This window comes from Lissotriton vulgaris, chromosome 5 (assembly GCF_964263255.1).
Source record: "Lissotriton vulgaris chromosome 5, aLisVul1.2, whole genome shotgun sequence".
Taxonomy (NCBI): domain Eukaryota; kingdom Metazoa; phylum Chordata; class Amphibia; order Caudata; family Salamandridae; genus Lissotriton; species Lissotriton vulgaris.
Window position 1 is genome coordinate 1865763836 of NC_141693.1, and position 25855 is coordinate 1865789690.

At 46.5% G+C, this 25855-nt stretch overlaps 1 protein-coding gene across 3 annotated transcripts in view; it reads left to right on the forward strand.

Annotated features, from left to right (window-relative positions):
- Positions 1-25855, forward strand: part of GRB7 (growth factor receptor bound protein 7) — a 672870-nt gene that overhangs the window by 496463 nt on the left and 150552 nt on the right. For all 3 annotated transcript variants that reach the window (XM_086924360.1, XM_086924361.1, XM_086924362.1), the window contains one exon: positions 8825-9017. In XM_086924360.1, coding sequence (XP_086780486.1) covers positions 8825-9017 — 193 coding nt within the window. The remainder of the gene's footprint in view (positions 1-8824; positions 9018-25855) is intronic.

A 25855-nucleotide genomic window follows, 5' to 3' on the forward strand; every position in this document is an offset into this window, starting at 1 on the left:
GTTCCACTATGATAGGAAACGTAGAACCTATGTTGGCATCCGTGTGCACATCAAATGTGTATGCTTGTACTGATGCTAGTGACACTTGCACAGCAGTCGTGAGTCTGAGTGCTGAGGCCAGCAGGAACCATTTTGTATGTCACCGTGTTGGCATGGCACGAGAGGGTGGGTGGAGGCAGTTTCCACAGATGGTGGGCAAGTATTCGCTGCATTCCTGTGGTTGGAGGGTGGAGACTCAGAGACGGGACTGAGGCGAGTGAAGAAAGGGCTATCCTTCGAAATTCCATGAAGACTTTTTATGCAAGCGGCTGCTGATTGGTTCTTCTTGTGCACTGTCTTTTGGTGGATGGGAGGGGTGAGATTGTGGTTTCTGTTGTTCAAGGGTGAGGAGGTTTCTAGGCTAGGCCTGCCCTTTTGTCTGTCCCCGACTACTGCGTCACTGACAGCCAGGTGCAGATGTCTCACATGTCATTGTACCGCTGGTCTGCATACTCCTGCTTGGAGTCAGCATCATTGCTACCCACTGTGAGAACCTTGACCTTGCAAAACGCATGTTTCTGAGGAAAAGCCAGAAAATGACATTTGAAAAAGGGCTAAATTAAACAGGTTCTGAACCTTTTTTTTTTTTACACTACAGAGTTTTATATAGCGTTAACAGAGCGTTTTACATAGCACCAGTTGCATTACATGTGGAAGCATTCATTTTTGTTAGGCCCGGGGAGATTAAGTGATTTGCCCAGAATCACAGGATGTTCAGCGTCGTTGCTGAGACTCAAACCCAGATCCCCAGATTCGAGGTCGACCGCCCTAGCCGTCAGGCCAACTCCTCTCCCCTTAGTTAGTGCATCCACTTCTTTGTCTGGAAATAGTTTATAAGCGTGTGCTCCCAACCACCTGGCTATGTCCCAGTCCCAAGTTCTTGACCAAGGAAGGGAGCATTCCGCATGGTACTCAGAGCTTCTGAGTAACCAGGGCTGGTATCTGTCTGATAGTGGTGAGGGGGGATGACCAGAAATCAAGACTTTGTGCTGGATGAGCTGAGGAGGAGTTTGAAGACAGCAGATGTCTGCCTGCCTGAAGAGACAGGGAAGGAGTGTGCCTTGCCCAGCAGGAGGAGAGAGTGTTGCAGAGTGTGTTCAGGCTTCAGAAACACCAGAGGAAGATAAGGATCCAGAGAGAGGGATCCACCAGGTCTCTCTACACAGTTCTTGAGAATCTGTAAATAAAAATTTGCCTGAGCATGTCATTTTCTTGTCTAGCAGCCTACTGCGGTCCTGGTGCTGCCTCCGTCAATGAGGAGAAGGAGGTTGAATCGCCACTGAAGCGGGAAGCCTCAAATCGGCCTAAAGGCAACACATTCCCGCAGACACCATGAAAAAGGCATGCCCTGGAGTGCTGCAACTTTCACAAACGGAAGTGCTGGTCTGCAGCCGAACCTGGCGTGCTGCACCTTCCTAAGATTATTGGTGTAGCGTAAGCCTGTCCTCAAAGCCTGTCCTATGATGAACGTCCTGCTTGAGGCAGCCACTGCAGAGATCTACAAAGGAGGAATCTACTGTGTGAGGACAGGAAAGCTACCCACACCCGATGTACAGCCCAGACTGTTGGCAATAATTGACAGATAACCGCTGGGCTGAGATGCACCTGGGGACAAGAGTGGCTGAGTAGTGCAGAATTAGCGCCAACAAATCTGCTGGGCCTGCTCGAGATTTATTGTACAAAAGTCACTAAAGACATTCGACTAAGTTGCACACTTAGGGGCTCATTAGGATCGCGGACGGACTTGAGTCCGTCCGCGACCCCTGAGTAGGAGGGAACGTCCGCATGGGCTGCGGCGTTCCCTCAGTGCAGATTAGGATGTGACCGCCAGGGTGGCGGTCACATCCTATATCTTTAACATTACGGCGGGTGCAGCTTCAAGTTGCACCCGCCGCAATGTTAAAAATGCAGGCACGGCATTTGCGTGCACAAAGCGGCAGGCACCGCGCGGTACCTGCTGCTTTCTGTAAGCAAATGCAGGGGGGTACCATAGGTACCCCCCATGTTCACCCCCCACCTCCCCTTCACCTAGGGGGCCCGGGACGGGCCCCCGCAGTGCAGTTACACATGCTTTTCCACAGCGGAAAAGGCGCCGCGGAAAAGCATGTTTCCCAGCACATCGTAATCTGGCTGACGGTGTCTGAGAGACACCGTCACCATATCAGAGCTTTTCCTTCGCGGTTGTAAGCCAACCGTGGAGGAAAAGCTGCGGACGGAAACCAGGACCCACCAGCCATCCTAATGTGGCGGTGGGTCTTGGTGGGTCCGCAGAGGATTTTCCGCATCCTCCAGGCCGGCGGTGGCTTCCGCCGGCCCGGAGGATGCGGAAAATCCTCCATCCTAATGAGCCCCTTAATCTTGAGTGAGGTATGTGTACCTGAGCCTAATCCTTGGCTAAGCCCTAGTATAGTGGGAACAGGAATAGTGGAATATCCCTTTAAAGGGGAAGTGTAACCCCTGATGATTTAAGCATAATTCATGACAACCCTATACAATGTATTTATTGGATTGTGGAGGGCGACCTAGAAAACGCAGTGAAAGAAGGTAATACGTCTTTTTGGAATATACTTGCCTACGGTAGTCGATCTGGTATAACCCATGTTGATTTTGTTTCTTCAGCCTCAGATATGGGTTGAGCATTTTGAAGGGTTATACTCAGACACTGGAGTGGCCTTTGGTTACTCATCAAGTCCAGGTCTGTCTGATCTTAAGGAACCCTTGCTTTCCCTCGAAATAACATTCACAGGATCACTTGAAACTCTGACTGAAATTGTTCCAAGCTGGGATAGCATTCCATGTGATCTGTTCATTGCAGAACCAACAATATGTGGTCCCTACTTAAATCTGCTTACAAAATCGATACAGGGGGTAGCTTTCACGCAGGCTTCCGACAGAAAATTAGTACGATGAATCAAATGTTCTGTTTTTGTACTATTTATTGAAAAATAGTGTTATTGGAGAAGGGCAACCTATATGTGGTTTTTGTGGATTTAACATCACCCTTCAATTAAATTCTTCTCCAGAAGCTTTGAGGTGTTTTGGGCAATATGGGGGTTCTGGAGAGTGTATTATCAATTTTGATAAATTGCACGAAACCAACCATGCTCGGGTTGGGTGCGTTAAAAGGGTTGAGCTGTCCAATTTCTTCAGAATCGAGAAGCGATTGCATCAGGGCTGCGTATTGGCCCCAACCCTCTTTTCACTACACATAACCGATTTAGTAAAGTAGTTGGATTTTCCTGGAACTGATGCCCCAAAGGTAAAGGCTTTTAAAATCCCAACCTTATTGCTTGCGAATGACCCGCTTCCGATCTCCAAAACTCCAGCTGGTTTACAAGGTTTAGTGGGTAGTTTTCTAGCCTTTTTCACGAGAGGGGGCTAAAATTGAACATAAAAAATGGAATTCATGTATTTTAATTCTTATAAATCAGGGAGATATGGTATAAGAGCACAGAATGAAATACTTGAGCAAGTTCAAGATTTTGATTACTTAGGAGTTGAATTAACTAAGTTGTCTTGGTCCATGCAGACTGAAGAGAGTGCACTAAAGCTACAGCAGTAATCCAGGGCTATTGTGCAGCTGGTAAAGTAGATTAAGACCACGCCCCTCTCTCCAGCAGTAGAAATGTACAATGCGAAGACCAAAGGGTCTCCTCTCCATGGCTCAGAGCTATGGAGCCATGCTAAGGTCAAGAGACTCACAGTGGCAGAAAATACATTTATCAGGTCACTATGAAATCTTCCTCAGAGCGTCGCTTGTCTACCGCCGTTGCTTGACGTGGGTGTATAGCCGATTGCATTAGTATGCAAACTTAGGCCTTTACTGCATCGGCATAGGCTGTGGTCCAATGATGAGCGAGCTCCATACAGACTTTGTCTTGCAGATATTATGCGCTCAAAAGGTTTCCTGAAATTACCCTGGTTAATGTATGTGAAGGAAATGACATGTAGGCTTGATATTTCTGTTCTTTGGGAAACCCCAGTTGATGTGGTGATTATCTCTAGATCTGTGATAAATAAAGTCTGCAGGTTCCTTTAAGGGATGAGGAATTGTGTAAATGTTAGCTGGACACTTTGACGGAAAGATTCTTAGATTGTAAAGCTGTCCCGTCATTTGAACCATTTTTCTATAAGATCACCTGTCCCTTAGCTACACAACTGTATACTAGATTCAGATATGGCATTTTGCCATTTAACAGCTTCTGCATTCGCTGGGGAGTGAAGTTCTGTGCCAGTACTCTGTGTCCCGCAAGCAATCTAGAGACTGAAACCATTTCCTCTCTTTTTGCAATGCTTACTTAATTTCCCACAAGAAGTGAATTAAGCCAGTTTGCCTTCTCCTAGGAATGAGACAGTACGAGTATGCTCTGAGAATTTTGAGATCCGACACGACTGAAAGGATTTCTATTAGTACCGCCAAATTTGTATCTAAAGCATGGATTTTACAAAAGAAAATTTTTGAGTCCAAGGTTGCTCATTCATGGTATGTGACTGGCATCTAGCTGCTGTTTGTAACTGTATTGTATCTTCTTGCACTTCATTGCTTACTACTTTGTAGCATTTAACAACGATCCATGTGCAATACTGTTGCTTCCCTAATGTTTACATATGGCTGCATTCCCTTTAATGTGTGATTTACATTGAGAGGGTTCTTTTATTAATAGTAATAGCATACCGTTTTTGTGATTCATATCTGGTGATTTTGCACTTTGTAGTGGTAACCCCATGGGTCATCCTGTTGTTATGTATAATGCTGAGTGCCACTCTATGAGCTATTATGCTGTTTTTAATGCAGTGTATTGATGTGTTTGACTCCCTCTTTTAGCTTGATACTGAAGTTTATTGTTGCAGCACTTGGTTTTGATGTTTTGATGTTGTTTTTAAGGCTCTTTCAATCCGAAAAAACTTTTGATGATAGTGAAAATATTTTTGTATGCGTCATTTATTATATTTACAAATATCGATTAGACTGTGTAATATATCCACTACGATTGGGACAGGTGATGGTGGTAAAAATGCACCTACATTGATTACATTAAATATTTGTTTTATTATACATTTTCTTGATTCAAAGGAGCAATCAAAATTTAACATTAACATCTGCGTGGTCTTCCCTGAAGGATACACTCCTGCTAAAGGAGAAGGCTTGAGGTTCAACACTGTCCTTTTGTGCCCACTGGGGAAACAGTTCGTAACTTTAACTGCAGTGGTAAAGGCCACATGAAAACTCACACAGAAACTTTTAGGAAATAGTTCTCTTCCTCCAAGAGCGAAGATGGACATGTACCTAATGTGAGCAGGTATGCCTAGAAGTGCTCCCTGTTCCATCGGACTGAAATTGCACCACAGCGATGAGTCTCAAACATTAAAAAAAAGCTCTGGAGCTGCTTATGTTTCTGTCTAGAGGGTGCAAGTGGTTGTATTTCGTTCTGGGCTATTCTTATTGGAACAGCATCAAAACTCATTTGCACATGTCTGGCCCCTGTCTAGAGTGGAACGCGGAGCAATAAAACAATGGACTGGAATGCAGCCCAGAGTAATAATTCTCAATGACTGACATTTTTTCAAGCATTTCACCCATTCGTTTTTTGTGATATGCCATAAATGCAACAGTTGTGCCCAGGTGTGGGTCCTGTGATCACTGTGGCCATTCCTTTCAACCTGGGACTCCGTGGTGAGGACCAACAGGCCAAAATTGGACTGGGGCCGAGCCGTGTCTCAGGGGCATTGCCCAGCAGTTTGGAATGGACTAACCCTTTTAGAGTTGGACCAAGACTAATTTGCAATGGTCTGGAGCAGCATAGTGACCAAAAAGTGATGAATTACAGTGCGATTTAGAGATATTTGATTTTTATTCAAGCATTCCACCCAACACGTTATTGTTTTTCTAAGTGAGATGCCCTACGAGCATGAGGAATGCCCATTTGGATCCAAAATTCCCCTCACTGACGAGGCCCAAAAGGTTGGAACCAATCTGGGGTTCTGTGTCTTCCTACCAAACGGGACCTGGCCTAGCAGTTATTACTCCACGGATTACGTCTGATTTACACAAGGCTAAGTCGCTGCCTGGAGTGGCATAAGGACAGAAACACGATAAACTGACTATCCGCTCCATGCGGATAGTAATTTAAGCATTCCACTCATCAGTTGTTAGTTTTTCTCTCTCCAGTATAAGTCACAGAGTAGGGAAGATAGCACCTTTCCCCTTTCAATTAGAGACTGTCTATTCATTAAAAGGATTCAGCTTTTCTTTGAGATGGAAAGCAAGGCACGAAGATGGTTAGTTCACTGACGAAACCCCTCTCTTCCAGAACCCCTTTCATTATGGAGTTACCATTTAGAGATTAATAGGACAATGAAATCAGCCATTTTACAAATGGCTCTTCACAGTGAAGACCATTAGGGTGTTTGCAGATGTTTAACACAATCTAAGGCCCACTGCTTCGCTTTTTAGAAGTAGTTTTCTGCATTCTTCATTTTGTTGGGATAAAACATTTTTGGGGAGCCAGGAAGAAAGACCTGTAGCCCACAACTACAAACCATCTGCCAATCAAAGCAAGTTTCATCATGCCTAGTCTTGGGTACAGTAGGCACCCTTGATACATAATAAACCTTGTCCATCAGATTGTAGAAATGATTAGCAGGATGACTCGAAGTGATTGCAACAGCAGCATGCAACCCTAAACCTTGTTGACTCCAAGATGCAGGTGTGTCGCGCCCAAAGCCTGTTGCTTTTTCGGATTAGCGATGTGGTTGGAGCACAATGGAATATTGTTGCTACGCTCTTACCAGAGACGGAAGGTGCCAGATCATGTTCTAAATCCAGATAAAGCGAAAACTTCTATTCACATATATCAAAATCGTAAAGTTGCAATCATTTCACTTTGACATTTTTATGTTGAAAGTTTGTTGAGTTGTTTTCCAATTGCCAATATTTAAAATGAGGTTAGTATAAGGCTCAGGTTCAGTGCTTACGGTCAGCACAGGACCAGGGTACGTTTTTGAATTCTATTTAGGGTCAGGGACTTAGTGTTAGGTTTATGGCATAGAGTTAAAGTTAGTTTTTAACACTTTTGCAGAGGATCAGAATTAGACTTGAAGACTGGACTGGGATTAGGCTCAGGATGGCATTAGACTTTCGGGTGACATTGGCCTTAATTTTGGTATTGACTTATTCCATTCATTTTTATCCTTTTATCCTTTTGGGATTACATTGTTGGCATTTTCATGATAAACTGTGGAACCCTGTTTTTAGGTGATAGGGTTTCATTATTTTTTTTTCAGTATAGTTTTGTTTTGTGTTAGTACAGACCTCGTAATTGACAACCAATTAGGCCTTCTCATTTACAACCGACCTGTGTAGTCATAGGTCAACATGGGATGCTTTTGGCATTTAGTACCCAGAGCCCTCTGACCTCCAGGTACATTCTGAGGTATATCTGAGGGTGTATAGAATGTTATCTAAGCATAGCATGCAGAACCTGTTGGTGCTAGGTTAGGTTTGCGTACTGATGTGTGGGCCCTGCAGAGCCTGTCTGATCGCAGCCGTGCAGAATATGCCCTTACTGGGCATTTGGGCGTCCCTCACTGGGAAGCATGGTGTACAATCTCACTGGATTCTGATGCTAGGTCTAAGTGAGCAGGAGTGGACTCAAGGCTTTCTCCTGGTGCTTTATGTTTCTTGGACAATTCCTTCCCTCAACCTTCCCCTTGGCTGACATGGCACCACTTCTTTGCAGTCCGCCCACTCACATGTCTGTTTACCTGCCATGGAATCCTCGCTTCCTAGCCTATGGTGACTGTTTTGAGACATTAGCCTAGGACCCCTATATTACGTGAGTTTCGGACGTCTCCTTCGCTCACTCACCTTAAATGATGAAAGTAGTAAGCTAAGGTTGCCAATATACGTAGTAAAGTTACTCTAACTTATAGAATCCAGATGGCTTAGTGAGCACTCTTGTCATATCCCACCAAGGAGTCACAGGTTGGTCTTTTAGATGTAAACGCAATTACACTATTGAGAAGGCTCGGAGTATTTATGCGTTGTGTAGTAGTTGCTCTAAGTTCCATGCACTTAGTGTGTTCTTTGGGCAATTCCTTGTATTTTAGCTCAGGTCTTTGGGTGAACCTTCACATTCGCTTTTATTCTTCCCCTCCCAGTTTTAGCTTCAGCTTAGGGCTTGTGCCACACTGCTCCGCTACCATGCGGGACCAGCTATCTGAAGGTTAGCAAGGACTACCAAGGGGCCACCACTGCTCCACCGACTAGATGTTAATGAACTAAAGAAGGTGGGTTCTGTTGGAATCGTTCGCATACATGCAGAACCTTTACTAAGAGTGCGAGCCGGACATGGATGAGGCATGAGTCCCTAGTGGTAAATCTGAGTATTATGCTAGCTGAAGTCATTTGAGTGGAAGCCGATACAGCTGAAACAGTAACACCTAGAGGTCACACTAAAATAAGTAGCTATAGGTCTTGGGGTGTGTGCTGTATTCTATTTTGCAGCCAGCAGGGGGGACAGTGGCATTGGTCTCAGCTACTAGGGGAAGCTTTGAGGAGCATGGAATACCAAAATAGGATTCCCTTAGACTGCCTTAAGTCCTGTCCTGTACATGCCACCCTGCTGAAGTCTCGACCCCAGCCCGCTCGATTGGATGAGTCTAAGTTTGGAGAACAAGACTTTGATGTTTGTGATATGTTGGTAAATGATGGAGACTATTAAGTGAAAGATTGATATTTTTAAAGGAAGTAAGATTTACTGGGTGTTTCTTTCTGTTTTTCCAGATAATGCCATGGACCTAGGGGCCTTGGAAAACAAACTCAACACCACCCTTGACAACCTCTATGAGCGGGAGCTGGATCACGACCTGGCCAAGAGCCTCCACAATGGGGACAAGCTGACCAACGGTACCTCGGACACCGTGGGCTCGGACGTGAAGAGGTCGCAGCCACTACTCATCCAAGGCAACAAGTGCGGGTGAGTCTGCTATGAGGAATGAGATTGTGGGACTGTATCACTGCTGCAACTTCTCTGCGGCCACTGAGCCGGGATATATTATTGTGCTGCATGAAAAGGCTCCTTGGCAACTAAGGTTCCTACAGTATTGTTTCACAGAAGGCGATATTCAACCAAACCGAGCTTATTGGCAAGGTGTCTGTAGGAAACCTTATATCCATTTGTACATAGTGCGCAAGGGATCGCCATGTACTCATGGCGCCAATAAAGTCCTTTCTAATTGTTATGCTCGCTTAAGGATGATATTGAATACCTAACCCATCCCGGGGGATTTATTCTGATTGGTTTGTAAATGGTGAGGTTACGTATTTTTAATCATGGCTATGCTTGATCTTAACATTAATGCAAATGTCCTTCTGTGACCTTGACTATGGCTTGTTTTGTCCTTCTTCAGTGATCTCATGATTTCAGTGAGTGCAGTGTTTGATGGTTTGTTTCCCTTCTGGTCATTTCCTAATAGGGTGGAGTCCGGTTTGTCCATCGTCTATCCACTAGCCCTTTCATATGCCGCAATACGCTATTGGCTCCTTTATGTAGCCTAATTTATAAATTGATCCACTGCGAGAACTAGCCCACCAGCTCAGGTTCTCCACCCACCAGTGCACAAACAATGCATTGCTCTTTCTAAGAGCGTGGTCCATTGGAGGCATCTGATCACCTGGTCCCCGAATGAGGGCCACAGGGCTGCCTGGGCATGTTCCTATGTCCTGACTTGTAGGAATCCATGCAACAAACCTGATTTGTGCAACCCGTTTTGCCCCATCAGCAGTTGGATAATGGGCTTGAACATGGGTCGGTGCAGCACAATAGACCCAAACCTATTACATGCAGAAAAGTTAGTTTACCCTTGGTTCTGAAATCGATCAACATACCCAGCAAATCACCCCTCTTCCTAAAGAGCAGGTACAACAAACATGTATACCAAGAGGGAATAAACTAAAGTGAAATGTGCAGTCCTTCTGGGGGAGACTCATGCTGTGTGTAGTAGAAAAAAGATGTAACCAGGCTCCCTGAGGTATTCTCCCACTGGGTTCTCTCACCCTAGCCACAGTCATTCCCTGCTGTAGGGGCCCTCCCACTAGTTTGGGCCATTGGAACATTCCTGTCATATTCTGTCACATGGTAGGGATGTTCCCTCTGTTCCCCTCTATAATGGAAATGGCAAGTTCCACCATTACTGAATATCCGGGAAGCCACAAGAACGGAGGGTTGCTCGACCCATGAAAAGAAGGGGTGGACTGCCCCAGTGCGTGATCCACCCACAGTGTTGTTGGATATAATGATGACCTGTTTGACTGACTCACTGTTCTCTTCCCAATCCACAATGCCATGTCACCTGTCGGGTCTGAGCCATCCTGTGTTCAAGGATGGCTGAAACAGATCAGGCCAACCCAAGATGTCATCTGCCTGTGGCTCTCGAATAGTATCCACCTGTCCTACTCATGTGGTATCCCAAACCTGTTGTCCCATCCTAGGATAATATTGCCAGTTGTGGGTCTTCCCTGGTGCTCACTTTTCAAGGTCTTGTGCATCTGTCTGTCTAAAAGAATCTGCCCATCAAGCTCTCCTGCAAATCTTTTGCACAACACTTTCTCACCAAAACTATTCTATCTCAGGCATGCTTCAGACACTGTCCTCTCTCTGCTTGATCAATCGGTCCATCATAGCAACACAAAAAGATGATGGACGGAATGCTGAACATTGTCAAACATTCACCCTTCGTCACAGATCTGGGTTAAATCCATTGTTTTTATGCGCACCATGCCACCCAGTTTGGACCCAGTCATATGCAAATCAGTCTTGACCCTGCTTCGTCATGGGAACAGTCCAGCTGGAGCTGTCATGGCACGTCCTCCCTGGACTGGAAAACAAGCATCCTGGGACTGGTTTCAGGGTATCACCCCCTCACAAGCCAGGCTAGCTTGAATCCAGTGGCATAGGGAACACGGGACCCATGTCTGGGCGTACCATTCCCACTCAGGGTGACTATAGCAACACAAAAGGTTGATGGACGGTCCATCGTATATGCCTTCCCAGGCAGACATTTAAGACCATGTTTTCATGATACCTGTTAGTCATTCTAGCCCTACTTGGCAATTTCCACCACTGCCACCTTAAGAGGTCGCCCTAAGGCAACACTTGCACCAGTGGCCTAGTCATTTCAGACACTCAGTAACTGTGTGGAAAGGGAGCTCTTATTTTCCTGGACTCTGCATTGCATGGGCAAACAGCTCAATAATATTACTGAAGAACAGACCCTGTGCACACGCTAGTGAGGTGCGTTGTCCTGATTTAGGGACTTGTGTACAACCCCTAACAAAGATATTTTGCGTCAAAGTACAAAAAAGTCAAACACAAAGGTTCTTGTGAGTGAAAGTTTGTTTATAAGTCAATTGTTGGTCAGTACAAAATTGCAGCCAGCTGACACGTGTTTCGTCACACCGTGAAGGAGATGTGACTCATCAGGGCTGAGGGGCTACGATAGTATCAAGGTCGTGGCGGCAGAGAAAGGTAGAGTGCCAGCCACGTAGTTGTGGACTGTCAGCGAAATCGCCAAAGACACGTGCTCATCTAGTGGGAGAAACGCTCAAAGACGTGTACGTCCCGAGCTTCAAGGAGGTGCCTAAGACGGGGAGAGTGCACCTGGTCCGTGCGTCCGTGTGGCGTGCAAGGTCCGAGTGATGGATCCATCACTCGGACCCCCTCACATAGGGGCCACTACAGTAGACCCAGGGCTGTGAAGTGAAAGTGAACCGGGTGACCCAGAAACTACAAACTTTACTGGGTAAGCAGCCTTCAAGAATCTCTGAGCTGGACCTCCAAAGGCGCAACTCAAGCAGTGGCGGAGCGTCGCCCCACTGCTTTATGAAGTGTAAAAAAATGAAAACTAAAATGATGATAACCAGCGTTAATATCATTTTAGTTTTCAGTTTCCTGGTGCGGGCGGTCTGGGCTGGACTGCCAAAGCAGGGGCCAGGAGGTGGAGCGGTTGCTCCACTCTAAAGTGCGTATAACTGTTTGCCGGCCCACTAGGGCCGAACATAACAGTCATGCGCACTTTGCATGTCTGCACCCAGGCTGCATTACAGCCTGGGTGCAGAACATGCCCAGGCCCCCATTCCCAATCTGCGTGCCGAACCACAGCGCCCAGACCAATCACAATGCTGCTTTGCAGTGGTGTGATTGGCTAGGGGAGTCAGGAGCCTTGGTGCATCTTGGTTCCTGCTTCCGAGGAACGAGTGGCGGCGGAGAACGGACAGGGAGGCGGCGGCCTGCCTTGTGGCCGGCCTGAAGGTAAGTGGTTTTTTAAAATATTATTTTAATTTACAACCCCCCTTCTCCTCCCAGGTACACCACCCCGGTAAATATCGGCCACACTGAACTCATGGTAAACTCCTCTGTACCCCAGTAGATGGCCATACCTGTAAGACAAGCATTCAGTGGAAGTGATAATCCATCCACACACACTTTGACCTAGCAGGGGAAATATCAGACACAAGCAAAGACACCTGCATGCTCAATGAAAGAATAGAGCCTCTGGAAGAACAATCGCTAAGGCAGTTTAAAGCCAACAAACCATACCTGTAACCGGGAGGAGAACAACCTTCCCTATACAATGGCATCCTGCCAAAAAAGCAGATATCTGACTGTACGACAGATACAGGCCAGCAGAATATGAAAATGTCATTCCTCCTGTGTCTGAGAATATCACACAGGTAAAGATTAAAATGCCACAGATGCCTTAGGCCAACCTTGTGGGGGCATCAAATGGGCCCACCAAGGATAGGAGGTCAACAAATGCCTGATTCATCGAAAAGTGAGCGAGTCTCAAAACCGAGCGCCCAGTGGAATAACCACATGCCTGAAGCAAAACTGTTCCAGAAACATAGGGCCTGATGCAAAGTTTGACTGAAAAGGTACTCCGTTGCAACAGTGACGGAATAACCTCTTTGTCAACCTCTAAGTCCATCTGCCCAAAAACTTTTGCATTTTTGAAGAACAAACTTCCACTTTGAAAGATTGTTTTTGAAAAATGTAAAATTTTGAAAAGTACAGTCCGTCAAACTTTTCCTGTATTTTCAAGAACTGCTATGACGGAGGTTGCTGTCAATGTAGCAAGATGTTGGTGGGGCCGACGGTCATCTCTAAAATTGGTGGATGAAATGTCCATCAGTGCGACGGAATAAAGTACTCCATCACCCTTAAGGACATTTAACCTGTCCTCCAAACTCTATATCAGCCCCAAATGCACCATTCCCTGGATGAAGAAGAAACTAGGATCTCATAAAATGTTGGTCTCCTGTCTCTAAACCGCCTCTGTCCATTGCTGCGGAGGACCCTCTTGAACGACCTGACATCGTAAAGAGAACCTCTGGGAAATTAGTCTTTGGAACTGAAGGGGGGAAGATGGGAAAAGGACCCTTGACAGTCTGTGCCAAAACCAGTACAAAAATCACAATTGGGAACCACCTTTCTAGCCAAATAGAGAATTAATTATGATATGATCCACCTCCGTCCTAGCCTACACATCCAACCCCAAAAAAACAGAAAGAACAAGCATTTGCAATGCAATGGTCTCGGCATCATTAAAGGTAGAGCAATTGGCATTGCTCATGACATTTCTTTTTTTTTTCTTTAAATCATAAATAAATGGCATTGTCATTTACATTGCCAATACACAGCACTCTGCACTCAACAGCACACACCACTCTGCACCTGCACTCACTGCTCTGCACACTCACTCTGCACTCACTACTCTGCACACTCACTACTCTGCACACTCACTACTCTGCACACTCACTACTCTGCACTCACTACTCTGCACTCTGCACTCACTACTCTGCACTCACTACTCTGCACTCTGCACTCACTACTCTGCACTCTGCACTCACTACTCTGCACTCTGCACTCACTACTCTGCACTTTGCACACTCTGCACTCAATACTCTGCACTCACTACTCTGCACTCACTACTCTGCACTCTGCACTCACTACTCTGCACTCTGCACTCACTACTCTGCACTCTGCACTCACTACTCTGCACTCACTACTCTGCACTCACTACTCTGCACTCACTACTCTGCACTCACTACTCTGCACTCACTACTCTGCACTCACTACTCTGCACTCACTACTCACTACTCTGCACTGTGCACTCACTACTCTGCACTCACTACTCTGCACTCACTATTCTGCATTCTGCACACTCACTCTGCACTCACTACTCTGCACTCTGCACTCACTACTCTGCACTCTGCACTCACTACTCTGCACTCTGCACTCACAACTCTGCATTCTGCACACTCACTCTGCACTCACTACTCTGCACTCACTACTCTGCACTCACTACTCTGCACTCTGCACTCACTACTCTGCACTCTGCACTCACAACTCTGCACTCACTACTCTGCATTCTGCACACTCACTCTGCACTCACTACTCTGCACTCACTACTCTGCACTCACTATTCTGCATTCTGCACACTCACTCTGCACTCACTACTCTGCACTCTGCACTCACTACTCTGCACTCTGCACTCACTACTCTGCACTCACTATTCTGCACTTTGCACACTCTGCACTCACTACTCTGCACTCACTACTCTGCACTCACTACTCTGCACTCACTACTCTGCACTCACTACTCTGCACTCTGTACTCACTACTCTGCACTCTGCACTCACTACTCTGCACTCTGCACTCACTACTCTGCACTCTGCACTCACTACTCTGCACTCTGCACTCACTACTCTGCACTCACTATTCTGCACTTTGCACACTCTGCACTCACTACTCTGCACTCACTACTCTGCACTCACTACTCTGCACTCACTACTCTGCACTCTGCACTCACTACTCTGCACTCTGCACTCACTACTCTGCACTCACTACTCTGCACTCTGCACTCACTACTCTGCACTCACTACTCTGCACTCACTACTCACACTCACTACTCTGCACTCACTACTCTGCACTCACTACTCACTACTCTGCACTCACTACTCTGCACTCACTACTCACTACTCTGCACTGTGCACTCACTACTCTGCACTCACTACTCTGCACTCACTATTCTGCATTCTGCACACTCACTCTGCACTCACTACTCTGCACTCTGCACTCACTACTCTGCACTCTGCACTCACTACTCTGCACTCTGCACTCACAACTCTGCACTCACTACTCTGCATTCTGCACACTCACTCTGCACTCACTACTCTGCACTCACTACTCTGCACTCACTATTCTGCATTCTGCACACTCACTCTGCACTCACTACTCTGCACTCTGCACTCACTACTCTGCACTCTGCACTCACTACTCTGCACTCACTATTCTGCACTTTGCACACTCTGCACTCACTACTCTGCACTCACTACTCTGCACTCACTACTCTGCACTCACTACTCTGCACTCTGTACTCACTACTCTGCACTCTGCACTCACTACTCTGCACTCTGCACTCACTACTCTGCACTCTGCACTCACTACTCTGCACTCACTACTCTGCACTCACTACTCTGCACTCACTACTCACACTCACTACTCTGCACTCTGCACTCACTACTCTGCACTCACTACTCTGCACTCACTACTCACTACTCTGCACTCTGCACTCACTACTCTGCACTCTGCACTCACTACTCTGCACTCACTACTCTGCACTCACTACTCACACTCACTACTCTGCACTCACTACTCTGCACTCACTACTCTGCACTCTGCACTCACTACTCTGCACTCACTACTCTGCACTCACTACTCACTACTCTGCACTCACTACTCACTACTCTGCACTCTGCACTCACTACTCTGCACTCACTACTCTGCACTCACTACTCTGCACTCTGCACTCACCACTCTGCACTCACCACTCTGCACTCACTACTCTGCACTCTGCACTCACTACTCTGCACTCTGCACTCACAACTCTGCACTCACTACTCTGCATTCTGCACACTCACTCTGCACTCACTACTCTGCACTCACTACTCTGCACTCACTATTCTGCATTCTGCACACTCACTCTGCACTCACTACTCTGCACTCTGCACTCACTACTCTGCACTCTGCACTCACTACTCTGCACTCACTATTCTGCACTTTGCACACTCTGCACTCACTACTCTGCACTCACTACTCTGCACTCACTACTCTGCACTCACTACTCTGCACTCACTACTCTGCACTCTGTACTCACTACTCTGCACTCTGCACTCACTACTCTGCACTCTGCACTCACTACTCTGCACTCTGCACTCACTACTCTGCACTCACTACTCTGCACTCACTACTCACACTCACTACTCTGCACTCTGCACTCACTACTCTGCACTCACTACTCTGCACTCACTACTCACTACTCTGCACTCTGCACTCACTACTCTGCACTCTGCACTCACTACTCTGCACTCACTACTCTGCACTCACTACTCACACTCACTACTCTGCACTCACTACTCTGCACTCACTACTCTGCACTCTGCACTCACTACTCTGCACTCACTACTCTGCACTCACTACTCACTACTCTGCACTCACTACTCACTACTCTGCACTCACTACTCACTACTCTGCACTCTGCACTCACTACTCTGCACTCACTACTCTGCACTCACTACTCTGCACTCTGCACTCACCACTCTGCACTCACCACTCTGCACTCACTACTCTGCACTCACTACTCTGCACTCACTACTCTGCACTCACTACTCTGCACTCACTACTCACTACTCTGCACTCACTACTCTGCACTCACTACTCTGCACTCACTACTCTGCACTCACTACTCTACACTCACTACTCACACTCACTACTCACACTCACTACTCTTCACTCACTACTCTGCACTCACTACTCTGCACTCACTACTCTGCACTCACTACTCTGCACTCACTACTCTGCACTCACTACTCTGCACTCACTACTCACATTCACTACTCTGCACTCACTACTGTAAATGTAAATGTAAATGTATTTGAGCTTATATAGCGCACAGCTACCCACAAAGGGTTTCCCGGCGCTTGCTTAGGGAACCCGTCCTGGTATTCCCCTGTGAGATAACCCCGGCAGGGTATCCACAAGGTGAAAGCCAGGCATCCCGCCGCGAGGGGCCGTTGTGGAGATTAAGCAAGCTATTGCCCAGAGTCACAGAGTGTGAACCCGTGAGTCGAGAAGGCACCGGAGCGAGAATTATCGAGTCCGTGGAATTTTTGAGCTCAAGACCCGCCGAGGCGGGGAATTGAACCCTGGTCCAGGGCCGATCTCAGCTTCCAGGTCTGCCGCCTTTAACCCCTGAGTCACACTTCTCCACACTCACTACTCACACTCACTACTCTGCACTCACTACTCTGCACTCACTACTCTGCACTCACTACTCACTACTCTGCACTCACTACTCACTACCCTGCACTCACTACTCACTACTCACTACTCTGCACTCACTACTCTGCACTCTGCACTCACTACTCTGCACTCACTACTCACTACTCTGCACTCACTACTCTGCACTCTGCACTCACTACTCTGCACTCACTACTCTGCACTCACTACTCTGCACTCACTACTCACACTCACTACTCTGCACTCACTACTCTGCACTCACTACTCACACTCACTACTCTGCACTCACTACTCTGCACTCACTACTCTGCACTCACTACTCACTACTCTGCACTCACTACTCACTACTCTGCACTCACTACTCACTACTCTGCACTCACTACTCTGCACTCACTACTCTGCACTCTGCACTCACTACTCTGCACTCACTACTCTGCACTCACTACTCACTACTCTGCACTCACTACTCTGCACTCTGCACTCACTACTCTGCACTCACTACTCTGCACTCACTACTCTGCACTCACTACTCGGAATATGAGATCGAAACTGAAAACTGTTATTACCAATAAATGTAGGGTTGGGCCACCTGTTCCCAGCATGCCTTGAAGATGCAAGGCCCGTTACATGTATTCTACTCTGTTCTTGTCCCGTTCACCCTGTCTCTGTAGAGAGCCACCCATTGGCATCATAGGATGAATGAAGCGCTTTGTCTAGGGCCAATTACTGGTATTGATTTTTCATCTCAATCTTACTTCCGGCAGCTGCTCCACTATCTATTAATATGACGTGCAATGTGCAATCCGAGATGTGCAGTGAGCGGGAAGGACACAGCACTGTGGAGTGGAAACAGAATACGATGGCAACTCTATCCCACAGTCCTGCAGTCACAAGCAAACACAAAGGTGTGTCTCACTACAAAAGAGCTCACAGGATGTCACAGTGATTCACTGCAGGACTGTGGCTGCAACTCTACAGCAACTGCACCAACTCAATGCCAAAGGCTGTCGCAGGAGCAAAGAAGACTAATGTAGTGCAAAGCCATACACTGCAGCTACAAAGGGTGGCAGGACCATGTCAACACTGCCCCATTGTAGCCAAAGAGGAATAGATACAGACAAATAAAGAAAAGCACAAATTCCTCACAGTCAAAACAAGCGTATGACAGTATTTATACATAAAAGTAAGATTATAAAGACAGAGCATTACCTAACCAAGTACTGTAGTCATAGCAAACACGACCTTCCCTCACATAAATACATGGCCAAATGGATACAGCAAACCAGGAGTTTAAAGCACACGTGACCTTTCAAAGCAAACATGCTACAAAGAGACACCAAGCAACACGCTAAATCTCTCCACCAGCTCAACACTGAGAACACTTGAGAAAGAGATATCTAATTAATCCAACACAGCACGGAAATAAGACAGAATGGCTTATCCCATCTTTACATATTGCACTAGCAACTAGAACTCAACAGGCAAACAGAACAAAAGCCAGTGTCGTTGTTAGAGTGGCGTTGTGAGTCTCGTCTACATGCAAATAAGATGGACACGCTTTCATTTAGCAGCCAAATATACAATAACTCTTACTGCCCCCGGAATTCCGCCGCGGCCGCACCGGAAGTCAGGCAATGTCGCCTGTGACGGGGGCGGAGCCGCGTCCGGACCAGAAGAGGAGGCAGGCGGAGGAAATGCGTGGAGCGGCCCGGGGCTCCTGCGAGCGTGGAGAGCCCCGGGGCCGACAACAGGACGTTGCACACGTGTTGCGGGGCTCCCTTGACGAAGAGGGAGTCCCGGGATAGGAGCCGCAGCGTCAACTCTCCCTGCCGGTGCGGAGAGCGGAGTCCCCCAGATTGCCACAGTAAGTTAAAGGGGAGAGGGGGGGCCGGTGCGCGCGCGCGCGCGCGCGTGTGTGTGTGTGTGTGTGTGTGTGTGTGTGTATGTATGAGTGGGGGGGTTCTGTATGTATGTGCGTGCGTGAGCGCTTCTGTTTCTAGGTATGCGCATGCGTGTGTTGTGTGGGAGCCTCGCGCAGCGCTCGTACTAATGCGCGTGCCAGTTTAGATTCGCCTGCGCGCGGCCAGGAGTGTCTCCTGGGAAGCACACTCGCTGACATAAGATCTCGGCGGAGACGCGCTTCCGCGCGTCTTTAGCCGAGACCTAAAAATCAAGCAGGATTTACCTCAGTTCTATCAAAGGACAGCACAATGCCCTCAACCCATCACTAGAGCATTAGTAACAATCGAAGCAGAACTGTGACCCAGAACCACACCTGACCTCCGAGCCCAACATATCTCCCCCTCCCGTGGCCATTAGATTTTCTGAGACGATCTTGGAGAAAGTGTCTAGAAAATTAACTCAATAAAGACTTACTTGTTTGATACCGAAGTAGAACTGTCTTGTTCTGGGTTGGCATGGACATTCACATCCAGACATCATATCCTTTTGAGCCCAAACCTTCAATTTGTGACCCTTGCAAGGGGGTAAATGTGGAACTCTGTATTAAAATGACTGCAGGTGGATTCGAGGGCTATTATTTAAACCCTGCAGTGCTCCAAGTTCTTCCATGTGACAAAAAATCAGACCAAAGTTAACACATGACAACCACTTGCTCTGCCAGGAGTGCAACAATTGACATGTTAGGTTGGATACAAAAGGTGGTGGTGATGGACGCAGCATCTGAATTAATTAAACACTCGCACCCAGTCAAAAGATCTAGGTTTAATCCATCACCGTTCTTTAGCCCACCCTGCCACCCCAGTTCAGACATGGCTATATGCAAATCAGTCTAACCCTGTGCCTCATGGGAACAGTCCAGCCTGAACTGCCAAGCCATGTCTTCCCTGGACCGGAAACAAGCTTGCTGTAATTTAAGTATTCAATGTCCATCTGCTACTTTTTTGTAACCCTTATTTCTCCAAAAGTTATTGAACGGATTTACAGCAAACCCAGCCTCTTCCCTGACTAAAGTTCTAATTGTGTGCAATGTATGTAATTCCCTTCAGCGTATGTTGCTGTTGTTTCTTATGAGAGTGAAATTGGACAATCTCAATTTTTAACCGCCTTTGAATTCCCCCCCCCCCTCCACCCCCCCCCCCCGCACAAAGCATGGTATTCCAATACGTAGCAACTTTTGCTATTTGATTGCAAAGTTAAAAGCAAAGGAAAATGTCCTTTTCAGTTTAAAATCAGGCCTAACCATAGTACACTTTTGTGCTGAACAGATCAGATCACTTTTTCAGGGTAATGATTTTAATCTATTCAATCAGGAAACAGCATAAATAAATGGCTTTGTTGGGCCAATTAATAAATTGAGGTTTGTTGTCTAGAACAGAACATGCACCACTAAACTGGTTTATGTAAGTGCACATTTGTGCATGTTTACTATATATGCAGATGCTATTTATTACTATAGTTAAGTGTGGGGTTAGGTCATGACTCGCGAGAGGCGAAGCCTCAAGTGGGCTATGATTCCACTCCCTCAACAATAACAATAAATACATTATTACTCGTTATGCATATGCATGTATATTTTATGCAATATTTACTATTCAAGTGTAGAAGCTATAAACAAAGAACCCAAGGGTTTACATCTATGCAGTAATCTCCTTAAATATTTCTCTGTCTATGGGATCCAGTATTTTCTCAGTAAAGAGATTGAAACAAGGAACCCATGAAGCATGAATCAGTGGTTCATCCAGTTAGTTTCGCTCTGCAATGGTAATAACACTCAGTGTGAGCACTGACCTTTAGTTATAAATATGTGAATGCAGATTAATGTCAAGGACTGCACGCTGAGGAGGTCTGCTGAGTCCACTGCTTGAGGAAAGGGCGACACCTCCCAGTAGACAGAGTGCCACCGTGCAGCGTCAGGATTCTCCTTACAAGGATCCCAGTTACAAGTAAAATACACAAAGGGTGAAAAAAAAACCTCCATTGCAATCTTGTAGCTCTTGATAGAAGATGAAGATTAATACTGACGTGATTGCCATAACTCGAAACTCCGCTGACATCAGGATAGAGGAAAGGGCCAAGCTCGAATGCCCAGAAGGGGAATCTAGCAGACGTTCCAGCCACTAGAAGCCAAGGCAGGCTCAAAAATATTAAGAAGGGGGCAAAGAATGTCATGAAAAATAAGGAAGAAATTATTTGTGATTCATCTATCACTTGGGAATGCCTCCTTTTATACTATGCAAATGGGAATAGACGTAGCAGGAAATTGGATGCTTGTCCAGGACAGACCATCATCTTGGAAAGGGCAGTTTATAAGACATGTATAGGCCCCTTTTCTGAAACCCATGGTGTTCGTTTGGCACTCGAAAAAAAAAATTGACATTCTTTCTTCTGCACTGAACTCCAGAGTCCCACCACCGACCTGTCTTCCAGATACTCGAGGCAGGGCATGGAACACCCCTCTAAGACAGGGACATAACAAACCTTAGCTCCTTAGCACTGGCTGGAAAGTTAGGGTGTGTGCTGGTTCAGTCTGGCAATTGTGTCCGTTTGAATGTGGTGGCCTCGAGATTAAGCATGAGCGAATTTTGCGGATCTCGCGTTCGCGAATTTTGCGGATTTGCGGATTCGCAATCCGCAAAATCCGCGAATTCCCGCGAATTTGCGGATTTTTTTTTTTTTTGTGTTCGCCCGTGTTTCTGCCAGTTCGCGAGGGTTTTGTACACTTTCGCAAATTGCGAACTTACCTGTCGGGTCGCAAGTTTCGCGAACTTGTTGTTTCTACGTGTCCAGCCTGTTTGGGACACTCTTCTTCATCACTGCCACTCTCTGTCACCACTGCCACTCTCTGACTACTCATGCCACCCTCTGGCCCACCCATGCCACCCTCTGTTTCATCACCACACCCTCTGGTTGTCCAGTGTACATTATTTTCGGCAAAGCAAAGCACACCTTCCCTGCCTCAAGTGACCTGAATTAATTTGGGGCTGATTCATGTGTCACAGAATATTTTTTTAGCTGGCACCTGCTTCCTTAGTGCGCCCTGATTAGTGATCTTTTGCACTTGCTAAGTGCTTTCATTGTTGCAAAATTAGTTACAACACCTGCCCTGCCCCAACTGACAATAATGAATTAGGGGCTGATTAATGGATTTTAACTTCCAGCCTGGCTCCTGCTTGTCTCCCTTAGCTGTAATTCAGGACCTTTGTGGCATATGTGTAACTATTCTGAGGTTCAGAGCAGGGTCACATACTAGTTTCAACTGGCAACTGAACTCTGGAGGGGCCCCTCAGGAAGCACTCCAGGAAATGGCTACTAATGATGAGCCTGAACTTTTGAACCTGGTAAGTAGTTACTTTCAGTTTTGCTAAAATCGTATTTCTGCAATTTTGCACTTATTCGCGGGGCGCGAACTCACGCGAACAGTGCGAGCAGTGCGAGCAAAATCCGCTGCTCGCGGATTTGCGGATTTTGCGGGAAATTCGCAAATCTCGCGGATTGCGGATTTCCCGAAAATCCGCAAAATCCGCGAGCGGAACGGATTTTCCGCCCACGCCTACTCGAGATAGCATCTGTCCAAAGAAAAAGTGTCTATCGACCACAAGCACCAACATTAGTAATAGCAATTACCTAATTGCAAATCGCAATTAGGTAATCACTATTCCTAATGTATGAAACCCCAAGAGTGTCATTTAGCGATTCCAAGAGTGTCGCAAATCGACCTACGTCATTATTATTAATGAGGTAGGTCGCAATATGTGACCCCTAGGAATCACTAAAATCACGGGAATAGTAGCCTGTTAGTGTCAACAGACCACCATGCCAGTGATTGCTTTTCAATAAAGCAATCATTTTTTTTTGCTTTCATTTTTTAAGAGCAGGCAGTGGTCTCGCAGGCAGTGGTCCATGGGACCACTTCCTGCTCTTAAAAAAAACGTTTTCGCCACCATTCCCAAAGAGGAATATGTTCCTTACGGACCCCTTTCCATTTATGAATGGGTTACCACCAACTTGAAGATGGTGGTAAAATGTGAATGTTTTGCGATACACACCGCTGCGATTCGGTATTTGGAAGGGATGCCCCAAACACACCCCTTCCAAATACCAGATTGCAAACCCATTTTGCCATTCGGTACCAGGTTACTGAATCGCAAACTAGGGTTTGATACATAGGAAAAGCCTTTTTTGCGTTTGCGTATGCGAATCAGCCTGTTCGCGCACACAAAATAGGTTCATACATGTGGCCCTATGTCCTGAGATCCTTACATTTAACTGAAGATTGCTCCTCTCAAGCACTTTAAACAGTGCTTAATTTGAGCAAGTGGTTTCCGGTGCTTGCCACCAGCTCTTAATTGTCAACACCAGCACTTATGACAGCTGCCACATGGTGGAACTGATTGTGTAATTTAGAAATGAGCAGAACAACAGTTGTTTATTTATTTAATATACTTTAAAATTAACTAATATGTGCTCCCCAAGCCATTCTTAAAGCTTTGAGGGCCATAAACAGTCTGAAAAGTCGTACGTGTGGCAGTGTGATTGTTAGTTGTGTAGGTACTGTCATTGGCGGCGCTGCCAGGGCAATGTGTGAAGCAAGCTGCAGTGGCCTTCTGACTAGGGCCCTGGCACTTATGTTTTTTACACATTAAGCACTGCTGATAAATATGTCCTCCAGTGCACACCAGCTGATTCCATTTCTTTCAAATGTATTTGGAAAAGTCGGGCAAAAATCTTAGAAAATAAAACAGCATGTGGATACAAGGTGACCCCGGATCTCTTCAAGGAGTCATGCCATGTTTTATGAAGTATGCAGATAAGTAGATTGGCATGTTGATCCAGGTTGTACACTCTGGGGCATAGTTGTGACTTTCCTGTAGTATGTGCTGAACACGGGTGCTATTCAAATTTGCACTATGGTAGTAGATCTAACTAAGGGATACAATTGATGTCTTCCCTCGTAAGGTCTGTGCATACAAGGGTAATGTGCTACAATGATTAGCAATGGCTCCCTGAGCAGGCACTGAAACCACCACTGGCACACTGAGCAGCACACTGGAATGTTGATGCACATGTATGGAAAGAACTTTAGCATATCATGGGCACATGTTTGCATACAAAATTAGCAAGAAACTAAAACAACATCAGATTTGGTACCGTTATTCCTGGGTAGATGGCTTAATGAATAGAATACTTACACTAACAAGTGTATTGATCTGAAGGCCAATACTTTGGGACCTATGACGAACTCTGTCATAAAGCCTCCGCACGGCAGAGCTCGTCGGTTTTAATCCCAAGTGGCTGATTACAATATAGCCGGTTGGAATTGAAACCCGCCGGTCATTCCGGCTGGCTTCCGACGGGCTCAAGGAGCCCGTCAACCAGTCGGAACCGGCCTGTAATCCATATGGATGGCGTTTTACGCCGTCCGGATTACAATGCACGGTTTCCAATAGGCTTTCCATGCTGAGCTTTCCGACATGGAAAGAGTGTCAGAAAGCGTGTTTGGGGGCCCCTAGCAAGACCCCCTTATGTTTTCAGCCTCTGGTTGGGGGCTGTGGGGGCACGTTGATTCCTGCACCTTGAGGTGCCTGCCACATGGTGCAGGGATTAACACAACCTCTCTTTTCCCAATGGGAGCTTGTGCTATGGCCGGTTTACATCCGTAACACATGCTCCCGTAGGGAAATGTAGGAATGCAACGGGTGCTATGTGCGGTCGCATTCTCACATCATAATTAGGCGGTCGGGACCGCTGACCGGAGGTTGTCTGTCCTGTTTTTGTCACCGACCGACATTATAATAAGCCCCTTTGTGTCAAGAGTGTGGGGAGAGGATGTTGTGCCATGGCCAGAGCTGCCGACTTTGGAACTGGGGAACCAGGCTCAAGTTTGGTGTTGGCTCATTAATCTGTGATTCTGGGGCAAAGAAGTTAAACTCCCTGTACCTTAAAAAAAGGAAACAAAAGAAATGTATGTGACCTCATGTAAAGCGCTCCAATACTTTTCGGTCGAGTTGTGGTAAATATTTTACCTGATCTATTTTTCCGTATAATTATCATTACAAGACAGCTCATAAAAATGAGAGGCAGAGTCCGTGGTATCTGAGTCTTACGGGGTTTATTAGAAAAAAACCTCGAGGTTGGAGATCATGTTCCGTCACCACTAGGGTTCGGGAAGGGATAGTCAACGTTTTATTAACAGTACACATTATATATAGTCAAGTAACATCATTGAATCCAATACAGTAGGCGTAACAGGTGAAAAGAAGAAGATAAGAACACATGTGCGTAACAAGGGGCGTGAAAGAAGGCGTGTAATAGGCGTACACGGAGGCGTATAATGTGAACGTAATGTAGACGTCACAGAAAGTGTCATAAGTGGGTGTGTGCACAGAGGTAATCTGCAGAGTCAGCAGGAAGTGAGGATGCGCGCGCAACTAGCATGACGTGACATAGACGTGTAACTGGGGAGAACTTTAACACTAGTAGAGGAGACAGAAGTCT